Source organism: Echiichthys vipera, assembly GCF_963691815.1.
Source record: "Echiichthys vipera genome assembly, chromosome: 14".
In the NCBI taxonomy this organism is placed as follows: Eukaryota; Metazoa; Chordata; class Actinopteri; order Perciformes; family Trachinidae; genus Echiichthys; species Echiichthys vipera.
Window position 1 is genome coordinate 9156594 of NC_139839.1, and position 19478 is coordinate 9176071.

At 40.4% G+C, this 19478-nt stretch overlaps 1 protein-coding gene across 1 annotated transcript; it reads left to right on the forward strand.

The window, feature by feature from the left end:
* Positions 1–1905: 1905 nt before the first annotated feature.
* jakmip2 (janus kinase and microtubule interacting protein 2) lies at positions 1906–17182 on the forward strand (the record flags this gene model as incomplete). The annotated part of the gene is made up of 23 exons (XM_083926594.1): positions 1906–2034; positions 3568–3822; positions 4054–4296; positions 5344–5553; positions 7102–7200; positions 7327–7473; positions 7581–7721; positions 8276–8332; positions 8777–8899; positions 9115–9243; positions 10623–10706; positions 11123–11185; positions 11544–11642; positions 12213–12314; positions 12683–12736; positions 12822–12887; positions 12990–13058; positions 13325–13402; positions 13774–13824; positions 14407–14559; positions 14816–14881; positions 15255–15331; positions 17055–17182. The coding sequence occupies 22 exons, from the start codon at positions 1906–1908 to the stop codon at positions 15303–15305; spliced, it is 2469 nt and encodes an 822-aa protein (XP_083782720.1). The 3' UTR covers positions 15306–15331; positions 17055–17182.
* Between the last annotated feature and the right edge of the window lie 2296 nt (positions 17183–19478).

Consider the following 19478-nt stretch of genomic DNA (forward strand, 5'->3'; position numbering starts at 1 on the left):
CTAGTTAATACCATCTGTAACCATTTCCTCCGGGATACTCGGATGATGTACATGTGATGTCTTTTCCTGACTCTTAACTCCTGTTGATTATTGTCACCCATATTAAATACCTAGCAACAGAATGATATGGCAATATAGAATTTGATCTGGAAAATTAAGTTATGCTTTTTGTGTCTCCATCCATTCATCAAATACAAGCACATTCTGAGGAAAATCAGGTTTCTGATTCTGCAGGCCCCGCACCACAGTCTTGAAAACATTGTATTATATTATGTTACTTTATATATATTAAATGTTATTTATAAAACGTTGAAATATTGATTATTGTATAGTTAGATTTACAAATTGTACCTATAGTGGATAAAAGATACAGATTACAGCAATGACTCAATTGTGAATATGGGGTAGGATTAAATAAGTGAAAACTTCTTCCTACTCCTTTTCAGACAGAATTTATTGTATATATGTTGTTACAGGTTTTTTTGTTGGATTTTTTCTCTCTTATTTGTTAAACTAATTAAATTTTGTATACTTTTGTATTCTTTTTTTCTGGACAAAATTCTAATTCAAAATGTGTTCTTCTCCCTCTTTCACGATTCATTCAATTTATAATTTTTTAACATTACATTTTATCGGCCAAGCTAGCAGAATGGTTCTAGGGTTGGTAATGTTTGTCAGTTATGGGCCACCACTTTCGTCAACACATAAATATATCAGCAACGGTTGGGTGAATTGCCATGAAATTTGGGTCAAATCAAGTTTACTGTATGGCCTCCAGAGGGCGAAGGCTAAGGTGATCCCTGACTTTTCCTCTAGCAGTACCATGAGGTTACTGCATGAAATTTGGTTCAGATATTCATGTTCCCTACAGAATAAATTGTATTTCTTTGGTGAGCCCTCAAAGGAACGCTGCACTGATTTAGCATTGTACTTAAAGAAACTTTGTTGGCCTCAAAATGGACAGTTTTTTGGAAAGAGATCAAAATTAATGCAGCAGAACCAGAGTCAGTGTATTTTATATTCCATGCATTCTTCTTCCTCATCAAACCCTGGTGCCTCTGCAGCCCAACTGCTGACAATTCAGTCAGAGATTTGGGTGTATTATGAAATACAGTACCTATTCCCCACCTTATTATGTCATATCAATAAGGTGTAAATATTACACACATATGTAAAATACATTACTGAACACCATGGAAAAGAAGACGTAAGCTTTTATTACATAAAAGTGTCCTCAACCATCATATTGGAAACATACACAGAAATGGGAACAAGCACGCGCCATTGGCACACGCTCAATCCAGTTTGTGAGTGATTGCGCAATCTGGAGGGAGGCTCAGCTGTCCGTGCCTCACCTCTCGTCTCCGAAGAGACTCCGTTTATTTATGCAGGAAATACAGACTTTTCTGCGATTTTTACTATAAAAATGGTCAAAATACATTAAGAACCACACCAAAATCATAGTCCAGAGGACAAATAGTAATACTTTTGTTATTTTATTATTTCGTTTCTTTTTCCTCTCATGATGACAGGGGAGGCACAGCCTCACCTGCCTCCCCTGACTGCACGTCACTGGCTGGTAGCGACTAATGTGGCCTTGAGCCTCTAGCTCCAAGCAGAGACGAGGATCATGCTAACATGCTAAACTAAGACAGTAAACATGGCGAACATTATACCTGCTAAACACCAGCATGCTAACAATTTGAGCATGTGTCTCATTTATGTCACTTTTGCAGTCTGTACTATGTCTCAATATATCTCTCTTTGTCTCTCCTCCACACCCAAGCCCTTTTTTCTGATAGGAGAATGAGGAAGAGGAGGAACTGGAAACATTTGGAGTGCCTTGGAAAGTTTCTGTGAAGTCTCAATGAAAGCATTAAAAGAGCCCCTCTAGTATTTGACTCAATGGCCAAGAAAGGGCGTACAAAGAGCGAGAAGCCTGAGGCGCTCATCTCTGCCCTCCAGGCAGCCAATGAAGATCTTAGGTCCAAGCTAACCGACATTCAGATAGAGCTACACCAAGAAAAATGCAAGGTACGGTACAACTTCAACATGCATAAGTAAACCTTTACAGCAACCTTTGGCCACTCCAGGATGCAAAGGATTGACCTAGGTCTTAAAAGTGCATATACTGTACATCTTGTGACATGACCCCACATGTGTTATTCTTATGTTTAAGTGTCCTGTCTATTTGGCATATGTTCAGTTAATGGTAAAATGCTGCACTACACTTGTACTGCATTATACGCTGTGCATTCATACAGCAAACTATCATATTACCAAAGGAGTTAATACACAGCCACAACACATGTAACACATGTTAATATTTGTCTTTATGCCCTTTACAGCTGGCCGATCAGGTTAAATGTTGATGTTGTACACAACAGCATGTTTTACCTAGTTAGCTGTGTGTTCCATGTAGAAAACTGGTCACATGAAGGTGAGGACAAGTGGATGATTTTCCTCCACTTATAAGAAGACATCTCATTTCCCTTTGTTACAATTTCATCATCATCATGTTCTTTGATTCAAGAGGAAGGGCATAGGGGGGGGGCATCTCTCCCATCCTCAGGGGGAATGAAGCCCTCAAAGATCTATGGCCCTTTTTTGCCCCGGTTATCCCCGTTCATGCTACATTTAGGCTGTTCTATCTTTGGCTGAATCTAAATTTATGTGTTTTATTTTTATGTAAACTTTCATTTTATCAGGTAAGTCCCAAGTCGGAATATCTGGATCTCAACACATTGGGAAGTCTGTGAGTGCTAAGAGCTATCCAAAGTCCTGGATGTTTGGAAGAATACCTAAACTCTAGACCAATACAGATGTTACGACATAAAAGAAAATAATAATAATTGTTAACGTATCAATGTGAACATATTACGGTACATACAGTATGATAGAAGGGTTCGGTGCACAAGTCGCGGGGGATTGGACATTTGGATTCAGCATTATTTGTGGAGGTTGTGGGGACAGTACACGCAGCCTGAGAGGAAAACAGCAGGCAATGCTAAGGGCAAAATGTGTTTAAAAATATATTTCCGTATGAGTTTTATTTGCAGTTAAAATCCTGAAAAAAATAAAATTGCAAATTAACTTCAGTCAAAGATAGGGTAGTAAAAGGTCATGCTCTTTGTAGTACAGGTAATTCATCATTTATCATGAAGTATCAGATCAGGAACACTACATGTAACTAAATGGTTAATGCAGCGTTTTCCATAGAACTATGAACAAGTTAATTATAGCGGTAATTAGTTATGCCCTAGATTCCCTTGAAATGTATTTAATTGTAGAAAATACCATTCACTTTTTTTTTTTGGTTGAAGAACTTTTAATTAAATTCCACCCTACCACTACATTATTGCTACACCCTTCGTGTAAAGGTTGGTTGTCAAAAACACAAGACTATATTTACATTTTAACCTCAACTAAATCAATCAAACTAAATCCAGGAAGATAAACCGGGGAGTCAAATGTTGAAAAAGCAATGACTGTTGCCTACTCGGAGTACAACAGTAGGTATGTAAAATGACCTAATTCCTTAATCCTCTTCCTCTGTCGCTCCCAAAGGTGAGCAAACTGGAACGCGACAAGCTTCAGGAGGTGAAGCGGGTGCGAGAGCAGGAGCAGCACCGTCACACTGCCATGTTGACAGAGCAGCGGGCCAAGTGGCACGAGGAAAAGCAAAAGGAGCTCCAGGCCCTCAGGGAAAACTTGACAAGGCAGCATGAGCAGGAGCTGGCCCGCCACGCCAAAATCAAAGACCAAGAGAACCAGAGGCTCAAAGCCGCACTGAACGCCATGCGCGATGGCAGTGGAGAGAAGGTGCGTTTAAGAACGGGGAGTGGGTTTTCATTTTTCGTATCCCAAAAGCAGGACAGAGGGGCTTGGCACAGGACAGTCACCTTCACTTCTGAGAAATATCTCCAGATTGGGGGAAGCACTACAAAAAAAATGATCATTATTCATATTTCCTTTTCCCCCGATAATCTAAAAATTCAAATCCTGCCACAACCACATCAAAACCCTGCCTCTTTCTCCCCCCTGCTTCTTTAGGTGCGCACAGCACTGACCCTGGAAGCCAAGGAGGATGCACGGCGCTTCTTTGACCAGGAGAGAGTGAAGCTCCTGCAGGAGATAATGGAACTGAAGTCACTTAAGAAGCAGACCGACGAGGCTCTCAGCAACATGATCCAGTCTGACAAGATGAAGGCCGGTGACCTGCGGGTGGAGCACCAGCAGCACCAGGAGCAGATCTCTAAGATCAAGTGGGACAGTGAGAGAGACATCCGCAGACTGGTAGGCACATTCCCTGCTACTAGAATACAATTGTAGAGCTACAGGGAAACCTTATTTATTACTTTCTTTTGTTCCTGATATATACTTTTAAAGGATGTTGTAGGTTTCCAGAAATAAACATAAATGTTCGTGCAGCTACATCTGTTGAAATGAGGGCTAAAACTAATCAGTTATCCAACACACGGCTCGCACGGAGCGTGATAGTCACTCTTTTCGGTCTTTGGTCACGCACTCCAGCCACACTTTGTATTTCTCACGCAGAAAAACATTTTATAATACGCTGCAGTGCAGTAGCGCCACTCTCACTATGGAACCGGCAGGAATCAAGCACGTCTCTCTTGGAGTTCAGTCTGGTTCAGTCATGGTGACACCAGCAAATCAAAAAACGAGAGGGGCCACACAAAGCCAATCAGAAAGTAGTAGTATTGTATCTTGGTAAGAACACCAACCAACACAACCAATGGGAGAAAAAGCATAGTTTTATTCACCTCAAATTATTCACGTGATTCTACTGCAAACATCTTGGAGGTCCGGGCATAACTTTGAACACAGAGGTAGTCATGTCCTGTTTTAATGTTACATTACAACAAATTAACAACTTGAACAATGACAACTCGAGTGCTGTTAGAGAATGTGGCAGATAATTAGCAGCAGCTTTTCAATGTTGAGTTAAACACCCCCATTCCCCCGACCCATACCCCCACCTGTCAACGGGAGAATGTCACTCCTGCCTGTCTTCAAAACTTGAGAGCCCTGCAAACAGTTCTGTCAGTATTATTTCATTCAAAAATTAATCTAGCAAAACCATTTCCCAGTGAATCAACTGAATTAGCTAGTATTTTACTCGATAAAATGTATTGAAATATTATTTCCCGATAACAAGACACTGAAAAAGGAAGAACAGGAACCACATTATAATTCTGATTTTACTCTCTTGAATCACTTGAATGGTGCTGCTACTGAGTCACACTGGAATAAAACAGAAGTATTTGATATCCTCTCAGCCATTTCTGAAGTACACCATTATGTTCTTCTCCCTTACTATAGGTGGATGAAATCAAATCTAAAGACCGCACCATCTTTGCTCTGGAGAAGGAACTGGAGTCAACAAGTGGTTTCTTACAGAGGCTGCAGCTTCAAAAGGACGCCCTGGACGAGCAACTGTTCCTCGTCAAGGAGGCAGAGTGCGGCCTGGGAAGCCCAAAAAGAGAGATTCCGGGCAGAGCGGGAGATGGAGCTGAGCACTGTGGTAGCCCAGTAAGTAGAGAGGAATCTTCCATGCTCCGCTCAGTCATGTCAAACATTACTACCAACCTATTCTTTTGAAAGAAACTGGGAGCCTTCCAACCTCATCTACCCCATTCTCTCCTCCTCACATTAATAATAATAATAATACATTTTATTTGTTTTGCACTTTACATTCAACAATCTCAAAGTTCTTTAGCCTTTCAATACCGCTTTGTAGCTTAAGTGCCAAAGTGTCATTACAGGTTTTGTAACTCATGATCTGAGCCTGCGAGAGGACTTGTGTAACCACATTTGAGCCCGCAGTAGGGATTCTCATAATGATCTAAGGCGATCGCAATCACTTTTGGCAGTGTGAATCCCCCAAGCTCAAACTCATACGGAGAGAACAGCATCATCAAAGCGTCATAATGCTGCCAACTTTTGATGTCCGGATGTGGGTTCGTCCTGTTGCAGCTTGCTTGTAAAATATCGTTGCAATCTCAAGTGCTCAGTGGATGCCAAACACCTGGAGAAAACTGAAAGAGCTGATTTGGAATGTAGACGATTGGGTCAACCTTCAAATCTGAGGCATAAGAGATGTGAGGCAGCGATTCATCAGGAAGTCCCATGATCAGATCAAAATAGCAAAAGAACTGAAATCTATTAATTGTCACGATTAAAGTGTGTTAACCCACAAACTGATCATGGCTAATGTGTAGCTAATATGAAAACCCATGCTATTTAGACCTCATTTCCATGCAGTTGCACTTCACTTCTTGCAATATGCTGGTAATACTGAGCTCTAACTTAATGGGGTGGTGTTAATTGAATTATTTAATGACGTACATTAGGTTTTCTGGTTGTCCGTCCATCCCCTTCTCAGAAATGCCTGGAGGGAATTTCTTCAAGTTTGGCAAAGCGTCCACTTGGACTCAAACTCCATCAGGAGAATCAGATTGTAGACAAAGTCTGGAATTTCACTTTCGCATATGTAGCTCACAGCAGGAGGTTGTGCTTGTCAGATGTGTTTTCACTTACGGGACATACTCAGACGTATTGTGGAAATTTGTTTTGGCAACATCATTGTCTCTTCAGTTAGACATTTTGGTTTTTAGTTCTTGTTTAAATCTACTTTCTTCTTAAGCATGTGGGGTTTCTTTTCTTTTGGTTTCGGTGAGAAATGTCCTAGACGTGTCCATGTTAAAGAATGTTTCGCTTCTTTGCAGCAACATCCATGTTTGAGGCATTGTCTACTGCCCTGGCTTTAACTTTGTGTTCTATCCTGTTCCTCCGGTAGTCCACAATAAGCTCATAGGTTTTGCTGTTGTTGCTCACTGGAAATGATTCACTGGAATCGACCATGTTAATACAGTGGTAACTTCCATTTCGCCAAAGAATACACTTAATACTTTTTATTAAATTCCTTCAGTCTTCACTTATATACGAGTCCCAGCGGACATGGATGTAGACTTATTGGGGGTGGCATACAACAACAAGTGTAATTCTAATTGTCCCTACACCTGGCTAGTGATTGGATTAGTGGAATGATATAGTTGTTTTTCTGTTTGTTTGTTTCAGGACTTGAGAAGAAACCAGAGGCGCATTTCCGATCTCAACTCGACTATACGGAAATTAGAGGACCGTAACTCACTGTTGGGGGATGAGAGGAATGAACTGGTATGACCAAATGAATCAGATAAAGATGGATGTTCTGCTCTCTCTTCCTTCCCAGCTTCTATCTCCCGCTGTCCACCTTCGTAAGTCACAATTTAATATGACTTTGTGTCTCTTTCACCCCGCCAGCTGAAGCGAGTTCGAGAGTCAGAGAAGCAATGTAAGCCAATGCTGGACAAGAACAAGCTGCTTAGTAAGAGGAATGATGATTTGACTCAGACTATCCAGAAGCTGGAGGAGAAACTCAAGAACCTGGCCAAGGAGAACCACGAGATGGTCAGCACAAAGTCACACAAGTTTTTTTGGCTAGAGGGACGGACTGATTTGCATGTGAATATTGTGATCTCAGAGGACTTTCCTCTCTGTGTGTTCTGTGTCTTCAGAAGGAAAAGATCAGCTCCCATCCTCCACTGAAAAAACTGAAGTCTCTCAATGACCTGGACCAGGCACACGATGACCAGGAAATAGCCTTTCTCAAGCTTCAAGTCCTGGAGCAGCAAAGCATGATTGATGAGCTGACAAGAGTATGTTTTTTTTAATATATAACAAGGGTGCAAATCAGCAGATGTTTTCAGTCATTTGCAGAGTTGGCAGTTTGAGTCATGGGGGCTGACCCATGTAGTTAATGTGTAAACGGGATGCTCCTGTACTCTTATTATAAGAACAACTTTTAAAACATACACACACATAATGTGAGACATCTTTTTCGCATGTTTTATGTTTGATAAAAGTGTAGGAATTTAAGATTTTCAGATCCCTTATCATCCTAAAGGTATGAAGCTGCACCAACTGAAAAACATGTCACCAGGCACTCTGTGTAATTTATTTAAAAAACATGATATTGCAAGATACCTAATGATCAGACTGCAAATGTGGAGTTCAGGTTCAAAAACCATGAGGTCACCATGAGCTATTAACATGTGAAACTCCCTCAACATCCTGTGAATTCTAACATCCTCAGTGAACTGTGTGAAAGAGTTATTTTTCAGTGTTGTGCTGTCATTGATTCATTTTTCTATTCACTGAATTTAATCTTACAGTGGTGTGTTTTCTTCTTTCCATATGTCTGTTTTCCCAGGACCGAGAAAAACTACTAAGAAAGAAAAGGCATAAAAGAAGTTCGAGGCCAATAAAGGTGGAGGAAATTAAAATTGGTTTTGAGCCATTTATCTTAAAGTGTCCTAAGATTACCTACTATGTTATAAAACCAAACGTTTCTTTTCAGTGTATCTTTCATCACTTAAAAAAAAAAGGTATTCTTGAGAAGTTACAGTATGGGGCATCTTTTGTAAAAATCCATTACAACAATTATTTTTTCTGTGATGAAACAACTTTATTCAAAACTGCCGCTTAGTTTAAACCTGCTCTCACATCTGTTTCTGGAGTAAATGATAGAGCCATAGGGGTGTGTTTAGCTACAAAAATGTAAAAGAAAAGGAAAGGAAAAAGCTTTCGGGGACACCCCAGGGTGAGACATCTCTGGAGATTCTGAGGTCGTGTTAACAAGGCATATTGTTCATTGGACATTTACCATTAGAGATGTTCAGAACTGTAAATCATTCATCTTCCACCTCTGCAGAGGCACATTGTAGTAGACACCTTCTTTGGGTACGATGAAGAGTCTATGGACTCGGAGACGTCTTCAGTGGCTTCGTTTCGGATGGACAGAACTCCTGCTACTCCCGATGAGGACCTGGAGGAGGTGAGAACTTGCCTCTTTTCTGTCAAGTCACCAAGAAAGTTCACGAGTGTCAAAATCACTACATTTACAATTAAGTCAGTCACCTGAATGTGTTCTGTTTTAGACCATGCTGGTTGAATTCATGATAAAATCCATTCAGTTGCACTTGAATAAGGATATACTGTAACCCAATTCAGCCATAGACCTTGACCTCTGACCTGTGTGTGTCAAACTAGGGCCTAGCCAATGAGGAGTCTGAGCTGCGTTTCCGTCAGCTCACCAGGGAGTATCAGGCCTTACAACGAGCCTATGCCCTGCTGCAGGAACAAAAAGGAGGCATTCTGGATGCTGAGATGGAAGCCAAGGTACATGCACAATGCACAATGGAGAAAAAAAATGTCCAATCTATTTGTGCACTCAAATAGGCTTAACTTTTGTTTCTGTTCTAATAAAGATACAATTATGAAATGATGAAATAAATCTGATTTAGATTGGATCTATGGTTTTCTGATTTTCAATTTCTTATTATTCTCTGTGTATTTAAGCACTACTTGTACTTAATGAAATTGCTAACGGCTTTGAAACTTTAAAGTTACCATGACAAACCCATTTGAAGAGGTCGTATCAGTGGCAGAGGCATTTGATCACTATCACTCAGTTTAGCAATCCAGTGAAAGCAAATGTATAAAAAGTCTTGTGTTTAGGGTAGGTCGATGGAACATTCATGGTTGGGTCATATGGCTGCTGTAAGTGTGTGGGAACATGTGAAATTTAAACACATTGACATATTTATCCTATTAGACTGGGCAGTTATTCTTAACTATTTTTGAGTTTGTGACTCTGGAATGAAACACAAGATTTGTGAAAGTCTCATAATATGGTTAAGTTTAGCCAATGACCGCGAATGGTTAAAGTTAGATGGTTAAGGTGAGGCATTTATCATTGCTTCTACTATGAAGGTGGGAGAGAGAGCAAGAGAGATGGATCTAATTCAGTTACAGATATATTTGCAGCCCAAACAAAAATTAATAAAATACAACAAGCACAAGAAGCTATGACAGAGATATGACAGAGACACAGCAAAGCCCAAACATAATGTAGCTGCATGCATTCAGTGGGAGAGTAACGGCCCACACTTTACAAAGCATCCATTTAGGCTCTGTATAAGTGGACAATTATCATGGTTCCAATATGAAGAAAAGAATCTTTACTTATGTTTCAGAAAACAGTTGGCTAATGAGGCAGAGAGAGAAGAGAGAGAGTTTGGTTTTAAGCCATTGCAACAGTAGGTTGTGTGCTGGGCTAATGAAGATGTCAGAGTGATAACAATAAGTGAATAACTCCCAGATAAGCTTTGTAACTATACAATCTGATTTAATCAGCTGGTGGCCGACTTTGCTAGTCCTTGCAACACGTAAAACAACAAGTAAAAGTAATTTAAGTGTTTAATGTAAGTTTAAGAAAGCTTCTCGAAGGCTATCTTCCTGGATGAGTAGTTAATGACGTAGCCAGCATAGTTGATTTGGAGGCTCAGCATCAGGCTTGTCTTACCGTTGTCGGCCTTTAGGAAATAAAGTTAGAAACAAACTGACTGTCTTTTGCGCTCTGATAATGAAATGTTTTTTAAACTCATTATATTTGTCAGGTCTCTGGTGTCACTTCCTCCTAGGTCTTTCAGACCCCCACGTGAGAAACAGTGCGCTAGTGTTTTCTAATGAGTGTCGTTGTTTGTCTCGTGTTTCAGGCTCAGGAGCAGCTCCAAGCAGAAGTTCTCAGGTATAAAGCCAAAATAGAGGACTTGGAGAAGGAGCTGAACCTTAAGGGACAGGTAGGACACACAAGCGCATGCATGAAAGAAGGCAGATGAGTTTTATCAATTCAAGTTATTGAGTGTGTGTACATGCATGTGTGTGGACATCTTCCGTGTGCAGTTTACTAGAATATCAAACCAAAGGATATAATAACTTATTTTTTGAGCCGACTTAAGGGAAATATGCTGTATTTAATTAACAAATTCACACATGGATAGCTATCCCAATGACTTCCCTCGATCAACATCTTGGGATTCCTACTGTCCTGTCATCTGCGTAACAAGTTTCTTCACTGCCATGCCATCACTGCATTTGCAGTTTCTCTGTCTTTTTTTCGCTTAACAAGGGATATCTCTTGATAAAATGTGTGAAATCCTAGTTTTATTTTTTAGCTTTGATTTAATGCATTAAATGTGTCTCTGCGCTCCATCAGGATTGCAAATGGGTGGAGGAGAAGCAGCTCTTCTTACGAAGGAATCAGGAGCTATTAGACAAGGTTAGACCTTTTCTAATAATCAGACAGCTTCAGTATTTCCTAAAATGTTTGCGATTGTGTGGATTGCACTGTTAAAGTTCAAGGTTTGTTATTAGTTACTTTCTTTCTAGTTTCTTTCTGTTTTTTTTTTTTTAAAGATTAACATTAGACTCTTTTATTTGATTTGTTTGATAGCACATGTCACCAATGGCACATTTGGTAATAAGCATTGCTAAAAGCCTTATATCCTTGTGGTGGTTTCCTTCAGTTCTGTCTACAGTTATATCCCCATCATATTCAATAACATACTGTAGCTACAGTCTCGTGGACGACTACCTCTTGTGTCTCCTTATTAATTCTGACTCTCTCTGGTGTCCAGGTGGAAAAGATAGAGTCAGAGTGCAGTCGGGCGCAGCAGGAGCTGCAAGACTCCAAAGACCAGAATGAGCTGTTAGAGTTTAGGATACTGGAGCTGGAGGTGAGTCACAAAAGGTTTTAAAAGAAGCCATGTTGAAATCCTGTCAAGTTATTCATTCAGTCATGTAGACAGGCTGCCCACCCATTCTGTCAGGCTGATAACTGTACCTCCCTGCTGCAGTATTGACAGCAGCTTATAAGGGCCCAATCTGCCACCTAGTGAGCAGAGAGGAGAACAGATCGTTCCAATTTGCTCAGTGCGGTATTGAAATGAACTGATGCAACATCAAAATCATTTTATTTTAAAGGCTTATATTAATGCTATCAGGCGTTTGTCTGATGCATGTTCAGATGGCAGCAGCAGTGGTAGAGACTGTCTGAAATATGAGTAGTCAGCATTTTCATGGCTGAACAAAACTGACATAAGTGCAGACAAGGATTGATTCAGGGAATTTTGTGCAGCTCCTAATGTCAATATTGATTTGAAGGTGTCTGAGGAGTCTAAAAGCCACTAAAAGGGAAAATACTGTTTCATCCAGGTCCAATACGGAGTAAAGAAGGACTCATGACGAGAGTTTTAGTTACAGTACTGTCCTTTTGTATCATGAAATGTGTACTTCTGTTGTCGTAGGAGCGTGAGAGGAGGTCACCTCCATTCAACCACCTGAGGATGCATCCCTTCTCGGAGGGAGTCAGTGCACTGCAGATCTACTGTATGAAGGAGGGGGTCAAGGTAGGCGACGAGAAGGGCTACTCTGCTTTAATCTAATTACAAAGAGAGGGTTCACTGTGTGTGTGTGTGTGTGTGTGTGTGTGTGTGTGTGTGTGTGTGTGTGTGCGTGCGTGTGTGTGCGTATGTGCGTTGGTGTGTGTAATTTGCATATCTCATGAACCGTTCATCTGAATCCTCGGGACCCATTGGAACTTTGAAGATCCACGCTTCTGAAATCCCTTTTATAAGAGTCCGCAGTTTCTTTTGTTTTAAGTAAAAGTTTAAAATCTGAACATTTTACAGTGGAAATAAGTCTAAATGAAAAGTAAAAAAAATAAATGAAGGGAGATGCCTTTTATGAGTATGCTTCTGGTGTGTTTTCTTTACAGGATGTGTGTGTACCAGACCTCATCAAACTTCTAGACATCCTGGGAGACAACGGGGTAATTCATTTGGAGTTTGACATATTAACACACAATGCTAAAATGCCCACATTATTAATCAAAGTGTTTTACTGCTTTTGAATAGAACTTAAGAAATGAAGAGCAAGTGGCCATTATTCAGGCTAGCACTGTTTTGTCGCTAGCAGAAAAGGTAAGTTTGGAAACCTCATCGTGGTTCCACTGAATGTAAAAATCAACCCACAGAATCGTTTTTGCTGTGCTGACCTGTGTTTTGCTGTTTGTTGCCCTCTAGTGGATCCAACAGATAGAGGGGACGGAGGCAGCACTGCACCAGAAGATGATGGACCTGGAGATAGAGATGGTGGGTGGCTTTTTTTTTTTTTTTTTTTTACAAGTTTTAACCTCTCTGATTTCCTCATTGTCCTCCTGCTTGAATACACATTATTTTCTACCTTTTTATGGCTCACAGCAGCTTTAGTCCATCGTGATATGATTGAAACTGCTACTAGGCCTCTTATCCCCATAGAAATTTATTTAGACATTTAAAATATAGGTTTAAATAAAGTTTTATGTTAAAAAAAATCACTTCCCCCTAACCACTGTCTCTGGCCTGCTTATTATGTACAGGAGATGTTTTGTAAACAGAAAGGATATCTAGAGGAGGAGCTGGACTACAGAAAACAGGCCCTGGACCAGGCCTATTTGGTATGTGTGTGTGTTTGTGTGTCATTTATCATGTTGTTGGGCCAAAAATCTGTTCACGGTCAGACTCAATTACCATTCCAGAATGAATATTCAGGTTCCCACAAGGTTTATGATTTATTTTGGCTTGACTTGTTTTCAGAACCAGAATCAGAAATACTTGAATAATCCCAGGGGGAAATAGTTTTCGTTTCAAATTTAGGGTTATGGTTAGAATCATGAGTTTAGGTGAAGGATTGGGGTTTTGCATGTAGTCGTTATGGTCAGAGTTAAGCCAGCAGGGACTGCAGGTAGATTAATACAAAGCACATGTACATATTTTTCGTGTTTTGGACATCAAAAGTAACAACTGCCCTCTTTTCTCCTCCCAACAGCAAATCCAGGAGCTGGAAGCAACGTTATACAACGCCCTGCAGCAGGACAAGGTTCTTCATTTCATAAAATATTACAGCTTCATGATGGTTATGAAAACTATTGTACATTTCACACAAACAAATCAGTCGCTACCTGGTAGTTTTGATGAAGATTTGGATTGTGTAAAAAGGCAAGTCTGCTTGGCTATTTCAGTGAATGGTTGTAAAGATATGTTTCACATGTATCTGATATATCTTTTGTGGGGGTTTAGTTAGGATTATGTACATAGTTCGCCTCCTCACATGCTAATGTTCCACCAAAACAAATTCCCTCTCGACACTGTTTTGCAATGTGCTTTTGCCATACATCCTTGTGATCATGAACTTCCCGCTTAAGTGGAACATCTGTGCTATGTACATGAAGACCACATGACCACAGTACATGGTTCACTGCAAATGACTTGACTAATGACTATGGATACTTTGCGATTATCAACGCAGAAGTAAAAAACACAATGTTCCCCCCAGGAATCTTATTTTCCGTGAAGCCTCAAGAAGTGTTCAGATAAGGGCAGAAGATTAGTGGATTGTGAAGTGTTTTCGTAAAAATCCATCAAGTTATCCACTGCGTTTGTACCTGTCTGCTTCCTACAGGTGATAAAGTATGGTGAGCCTCTGGATGAGCTCCAGAAGGACGAGCTGCGGACGGCGGTGGAGAAGCTGAGGAGGCAGATGCTGAGGAAGAGTCGAGAATACGACTGCCAGATCCTCCAGGAGAGGATGGAGCTGCTGCACCAGGCACACCAGGTCTGTCTATGTCTTTAGCTGGGATAGGAGTGCGTGTGTGTGTGTGTGTGTGTGTGTGTGTGTGTGATTGTGTGTGTGTGTGTGTGTGTGTGTGTGTGTGTGTGTGTGTGTGTGTGTGTGTGTGTGTGTGTGTGTGTGTGTGTGTGTGTGTGTGTGTGTGTGTGTGTGTGTGTGTGTGTGTGTGTGTGTGTGTGTGTGTGTGTGTAAATACTGATTTATATGTGAGAGAATTGAACCCTATCTCTGAATATTTCAGAGAATTCGTGACCTTGAGGACAAGACAGAAATCCAGAGGAGGCAGATTAAAGACCTGGAGGAAAAGGTAGGCCATGTTTATTGTCTTCCTCTATTAAAAAAAGTCAATACATACATCACAAGCAGCCAAGATTATGGGATTTTCTGCCTAAAACCTGTAAAATCAATATTTAATTGAATGTTGAGTGTATCTCTTTTCTATTTCTTTTCACATGGTGTATAGGAAACCACCCATGAAAGCTTGAAAAGATACACTAGAATGTCACATGAGATTATTACATGAATAATATTCAGAAGTACGGTTTTATAAATATTAATATTAGTTTCCCTGTACAGTGAGCCTCTGTTTCTGTCTCTGCTGTTACTAACATATCGTGAGTGTTCCTATAATTCTCTCATTCCTTTGTCCTTTCTTCATGTCTTTCTTTCTCTCTCTCCAGTTTTTGTTTCTGTTCTTGTTCTTTTCTCTTGCCTTTATCCTTTGGCCTTGAAGTCTTTGGCGTGTCCTGTAGCAGAGGTGAGTCCTGAGGGCTTTGAGCAGAACGTTCACACCGTTGCCGTCTCTCTTCTGGACCTCGGTCAAATACTTTACTCCACTAAAGCAGAACCTGCACAGCAAGTGTTTTGGCTTTGTGCAGCCGCAAAAGTGCAAGCTGGGAATCTACTACAGAGCCTCAATTTGCCGTGAGAAGCACTCAGTTAAGCTTTTCTGTAATAGTTTTAAAGTTAGTGAGGGCATACCTTAACATATTATTAAATAACAGTCCATTTTAGCAAAAATACTTTCATAATCAAACTGTAGATGCTGAAAATCCGCCAGTGAGAGCAGGGTAAAAAGTCTACAATAAAGTTGACATGAATGATGAGTCAAAAATATTTCTCTTGGCCTCACACTAACATTTAATCTTTAGTTGTTTCAAAAAGGAAACTGCAGACCATCTACCATCTGTACCATGGTCACATTTTGTGTGGTTTTTGTTCCCACACTGTGACCACTGGGAGGCTCAGTGCTTTCCAGAAGCAAACATTATTTGACCCTGGTCTGCTCACTCTCCCTCCTACACATTTACTTGCTCAACCATGCCTTCATCTAGAAATGTTCAACTGTCCATCCCCGCTTACTCCTTGCACCCTCCACATCTTTCCACTTCTATATTTTAACGTTCATGTGTTTTTCTCCATATTACATCAGCATTGAAAGGTCTCAAGGTAGCAGACAACAAAAAAAAAAAAGATCATCACCATCTCTCTCTGTCTCTTGTGTATTTGGTTGTTCCCACCTCTTGGCTTAAAAGGATGGTTCAACTTTTTTGAAGTGGGTTACAATGAGGTACTTGCTGTATCTTTTGGCTGTTAAGTCACCCTGTGCAAAAGTTATTCCTCTGTGTACTCCGGCTCATATAGGGATCCTCTTGTCTCCACAGTCAATGGTATACAGTATGTCATCGCTGTTAGAAACACTCCTTTTTATTTTCTTGTACTTGTTTATTCCATAAACCACGGAAGGCCTGACCCAAATAGCTGATCTGCGGAGTAATACATTGGTCAGCACAGTTGCCACAAATCTAGTGCAACAAAGGGCTGTCTGACGGCAAAGTAAAGTGGTGGAAATATTTTAAGTATAGCAAAAATGATGGCCACTTTTTTAAGGTGACAAAAGTATGTTTTGCGGCAGTTGCTACCCCGTCCACAGCAGCTTCTGTGTCTTCTGTGACTCCTGTCCACTTATCCATACTGATGGCATTCTAACCGTCATCTACTGCACGTAACACACTGACCACGGAGAAGTACCCCCTACAACCACTTCAAGAAAACCAAACTATCTCTTTAAGCTGTGTTTCTACAGTACATGTGTTTTTAAAACCATGCTGTCAAAACTCAGTTGTTGTTTTAAGCCACTTGGGGGCAGCCCGGCAAGCTGTCAAACAGCAAAGACATGTTATATAATATAAGTCTATGTATAAGTCTATAAAAAGTATTAAGTCATGTCAACACTTGGAAAGTAAAATAACAATAGTTAACAATAGATTAGTAAGAGATATATGTTAGCAATTTGCATCTATTGCCTACATTACTTTTAGTTATTTAAACGAGTGCTGACTGTTGACAGATTTGCTGAAACACTGCTAAATACATGATTTCTATACATAATAAAATATGCGGTGCATGTTGGATTTGCTCGACAGACAGTACTTTTGACTCCTAATTCTTTGTGACTCCTCTCTCCCTGTGTCTCTCAGGTGGCGTGTCAGCTTGGAGATCTTGTTTGTGACTGCAGTGTTATTTATTTTCTGGACAAGTGTGGAACAGTGTGCGTAGCAGTGGCTGTGAGTGTCATAACATCAGTGACTGCTGTCAGTGTAGGTGGATGTATCGTGTGTTGGCACATGTTCACACTTCAGATTTTATTCTTTAGGGTTTGTTTTTTTAATGGGGGGGGGGGGGGTTCTCAGGATACTACCCAGGATGATGTTTGCTTTTTTTTTAAGTGGTGCGGGACATTAAAAGTCTCCCCAAACAGCTGGATATACTGTAACAGGCTGCAAGAATGACACACAATTAGAGAGACACTTACAGTAGATGCACACACACACACATATACCTATACACACACACACACAGGCAGGCATGCACAGACGCATGCAGATGCAAACACAGGCATATACACACACATGCTTTGACAAATCCAAACCAAAGCCTGGGAAATGTTCTCTCTGCCATGCAGGGTAATAATATGTCACCCATCACCATTTAGTCACAGTGAGAATATAAACAGACAGGAAAACTCATTGACAACAAGGCGAAACAAGCCGCCGGACCACGACTTCTCCTTTTTTTCTCTTCTTTCCTTTCCTTTCCAAAACCCGAAAGGACGTTCTTCACGAATGCAACCTCTTGGTGATGTGGAAGAGAGCCAACTCAGGGCCCATGAGTGCAGAGGCCAGTAATGGTGTCAAGCAAATTATAATACGGGGAACACTACGGGACATGGTGTGTCACCGGCTGGCCTGCCCTCGCTGTTCCCAGAATGGTGCTTACACAGACTGCTTGGACTCTCCAGGGGTTATACCTGGAAATAGACAGAACTACAGAGACTGGTGTGTAGAGACACTGAAAAGCGGGATATAGGACACTCAGGATGACACGAGGTAAAAAAAGAAAGCAAAGATCACGGGGGACATGACTCTCTCTTCCAGCTCCAATCAACCTGGATCTCCACAGATTATCAAACCCCTTCCTAATTTTTCTCAAAAACCAGCTGACATTAAGAGCTTTACCCTCTGGTTATCTTTTTTTTTTACCACTCGGATACTGTGTCCCAAGATTCCCACTGAGAAAACACCCCTATTCTGTATTATAATATATACATTTGTTGATATGTACATGTGTCTGAATGATTTAATGTAGTCTCCCCTTTTTATTTCTGTGAATAGATGCACTTTTATTTTTATTTTCTCTGAAGCAGCTTGAACAGTTGATGTAGTTTATAAATGACTCAAAAAGAGTACGAATTGCTCTGTTTTATTGTGGTGACGGCTGCGAAGATGAACTTTATTTCCTTGAAAAAAATATAACTGAAAAATCGTTGGAATATGAATGTGGAATTATGAAATATTTGCCTCCCTTTTTTCTTTCCAGGTCCCTCTGTCACACACACACACACTGTACTGTATTTATCAATCTTCTGTCTAAACATGTCGCCCTGGGTGACCAGCAGGGGGTGCTGGTTTCACCTGAGCGACTTTCAATTTGCCCTTTAAAGTTACACCATCTTTTAAAAAAATCTTGTAAATATTTTCAGACTACCTTTCAAAATATCTTTATCCAACTCTCGTCAGATGATTGGTCGGTTTGAATTCAAATCTAACAGTTATGTCATCAGTACTTCCTTGATGCACAATACACGGTCCGACGCTAAATACCTTCCCCACATTTTTCTGACCCAAGATCACTGCTGTTCTTTACTAACAGAAACACCTTTGATACTAACAATCCTCTTTTAAAGAACACTTCTTTCCACAAAATGAAACAGGAGAAAGTGAATGCAACACTACACCTGCTCCACTTCTATTCTGTCAAGCTAACTGCCCAGTCTCTGCAATATTTACCAGTTGCCCATGCTTGTTCCCTATATACCTGAGCTAGAGTATCTGCCGTCATACCACTCCTCTGGCTCCATTCATAGATCTAGGGTATCGAGGCATCTCATTACATACCGGACAGTAACTATGACCCACTCTATTCACTGTACCGAGGGGAATGACTGAGACTATTTTTGTGCAAACTCAGCTAACTAGCAGTTGCCTTAAATGCACTTTCGCCCGTTTTCTCCCCTTGTATGTTCCTTTTTAATGATTTTTTTTTCCGGCAGTCGATATTACCATGTAATGTATATTTTTTGTCTTTATTTCACAGAGGAAATTCTTTTTTTTATTTTTATTTATCTTTACCCCGTCTGTCTTCCAGCGAGAATTTAACCCCTCCTCCTAGATTATTACATAAACAGAAAAAAGGAGTAATGCTGTAAAAAATAAAAAAAAACATGGCCTTTGACATTAAAGGATAAATTGTCTTATTTTCACATGATTATTACAGGTAAGCTTGGGCAGGGTTTCACATTGAAGTTGAGTTTTAACTGTCCTACCAAACTTTAAAAATGATTC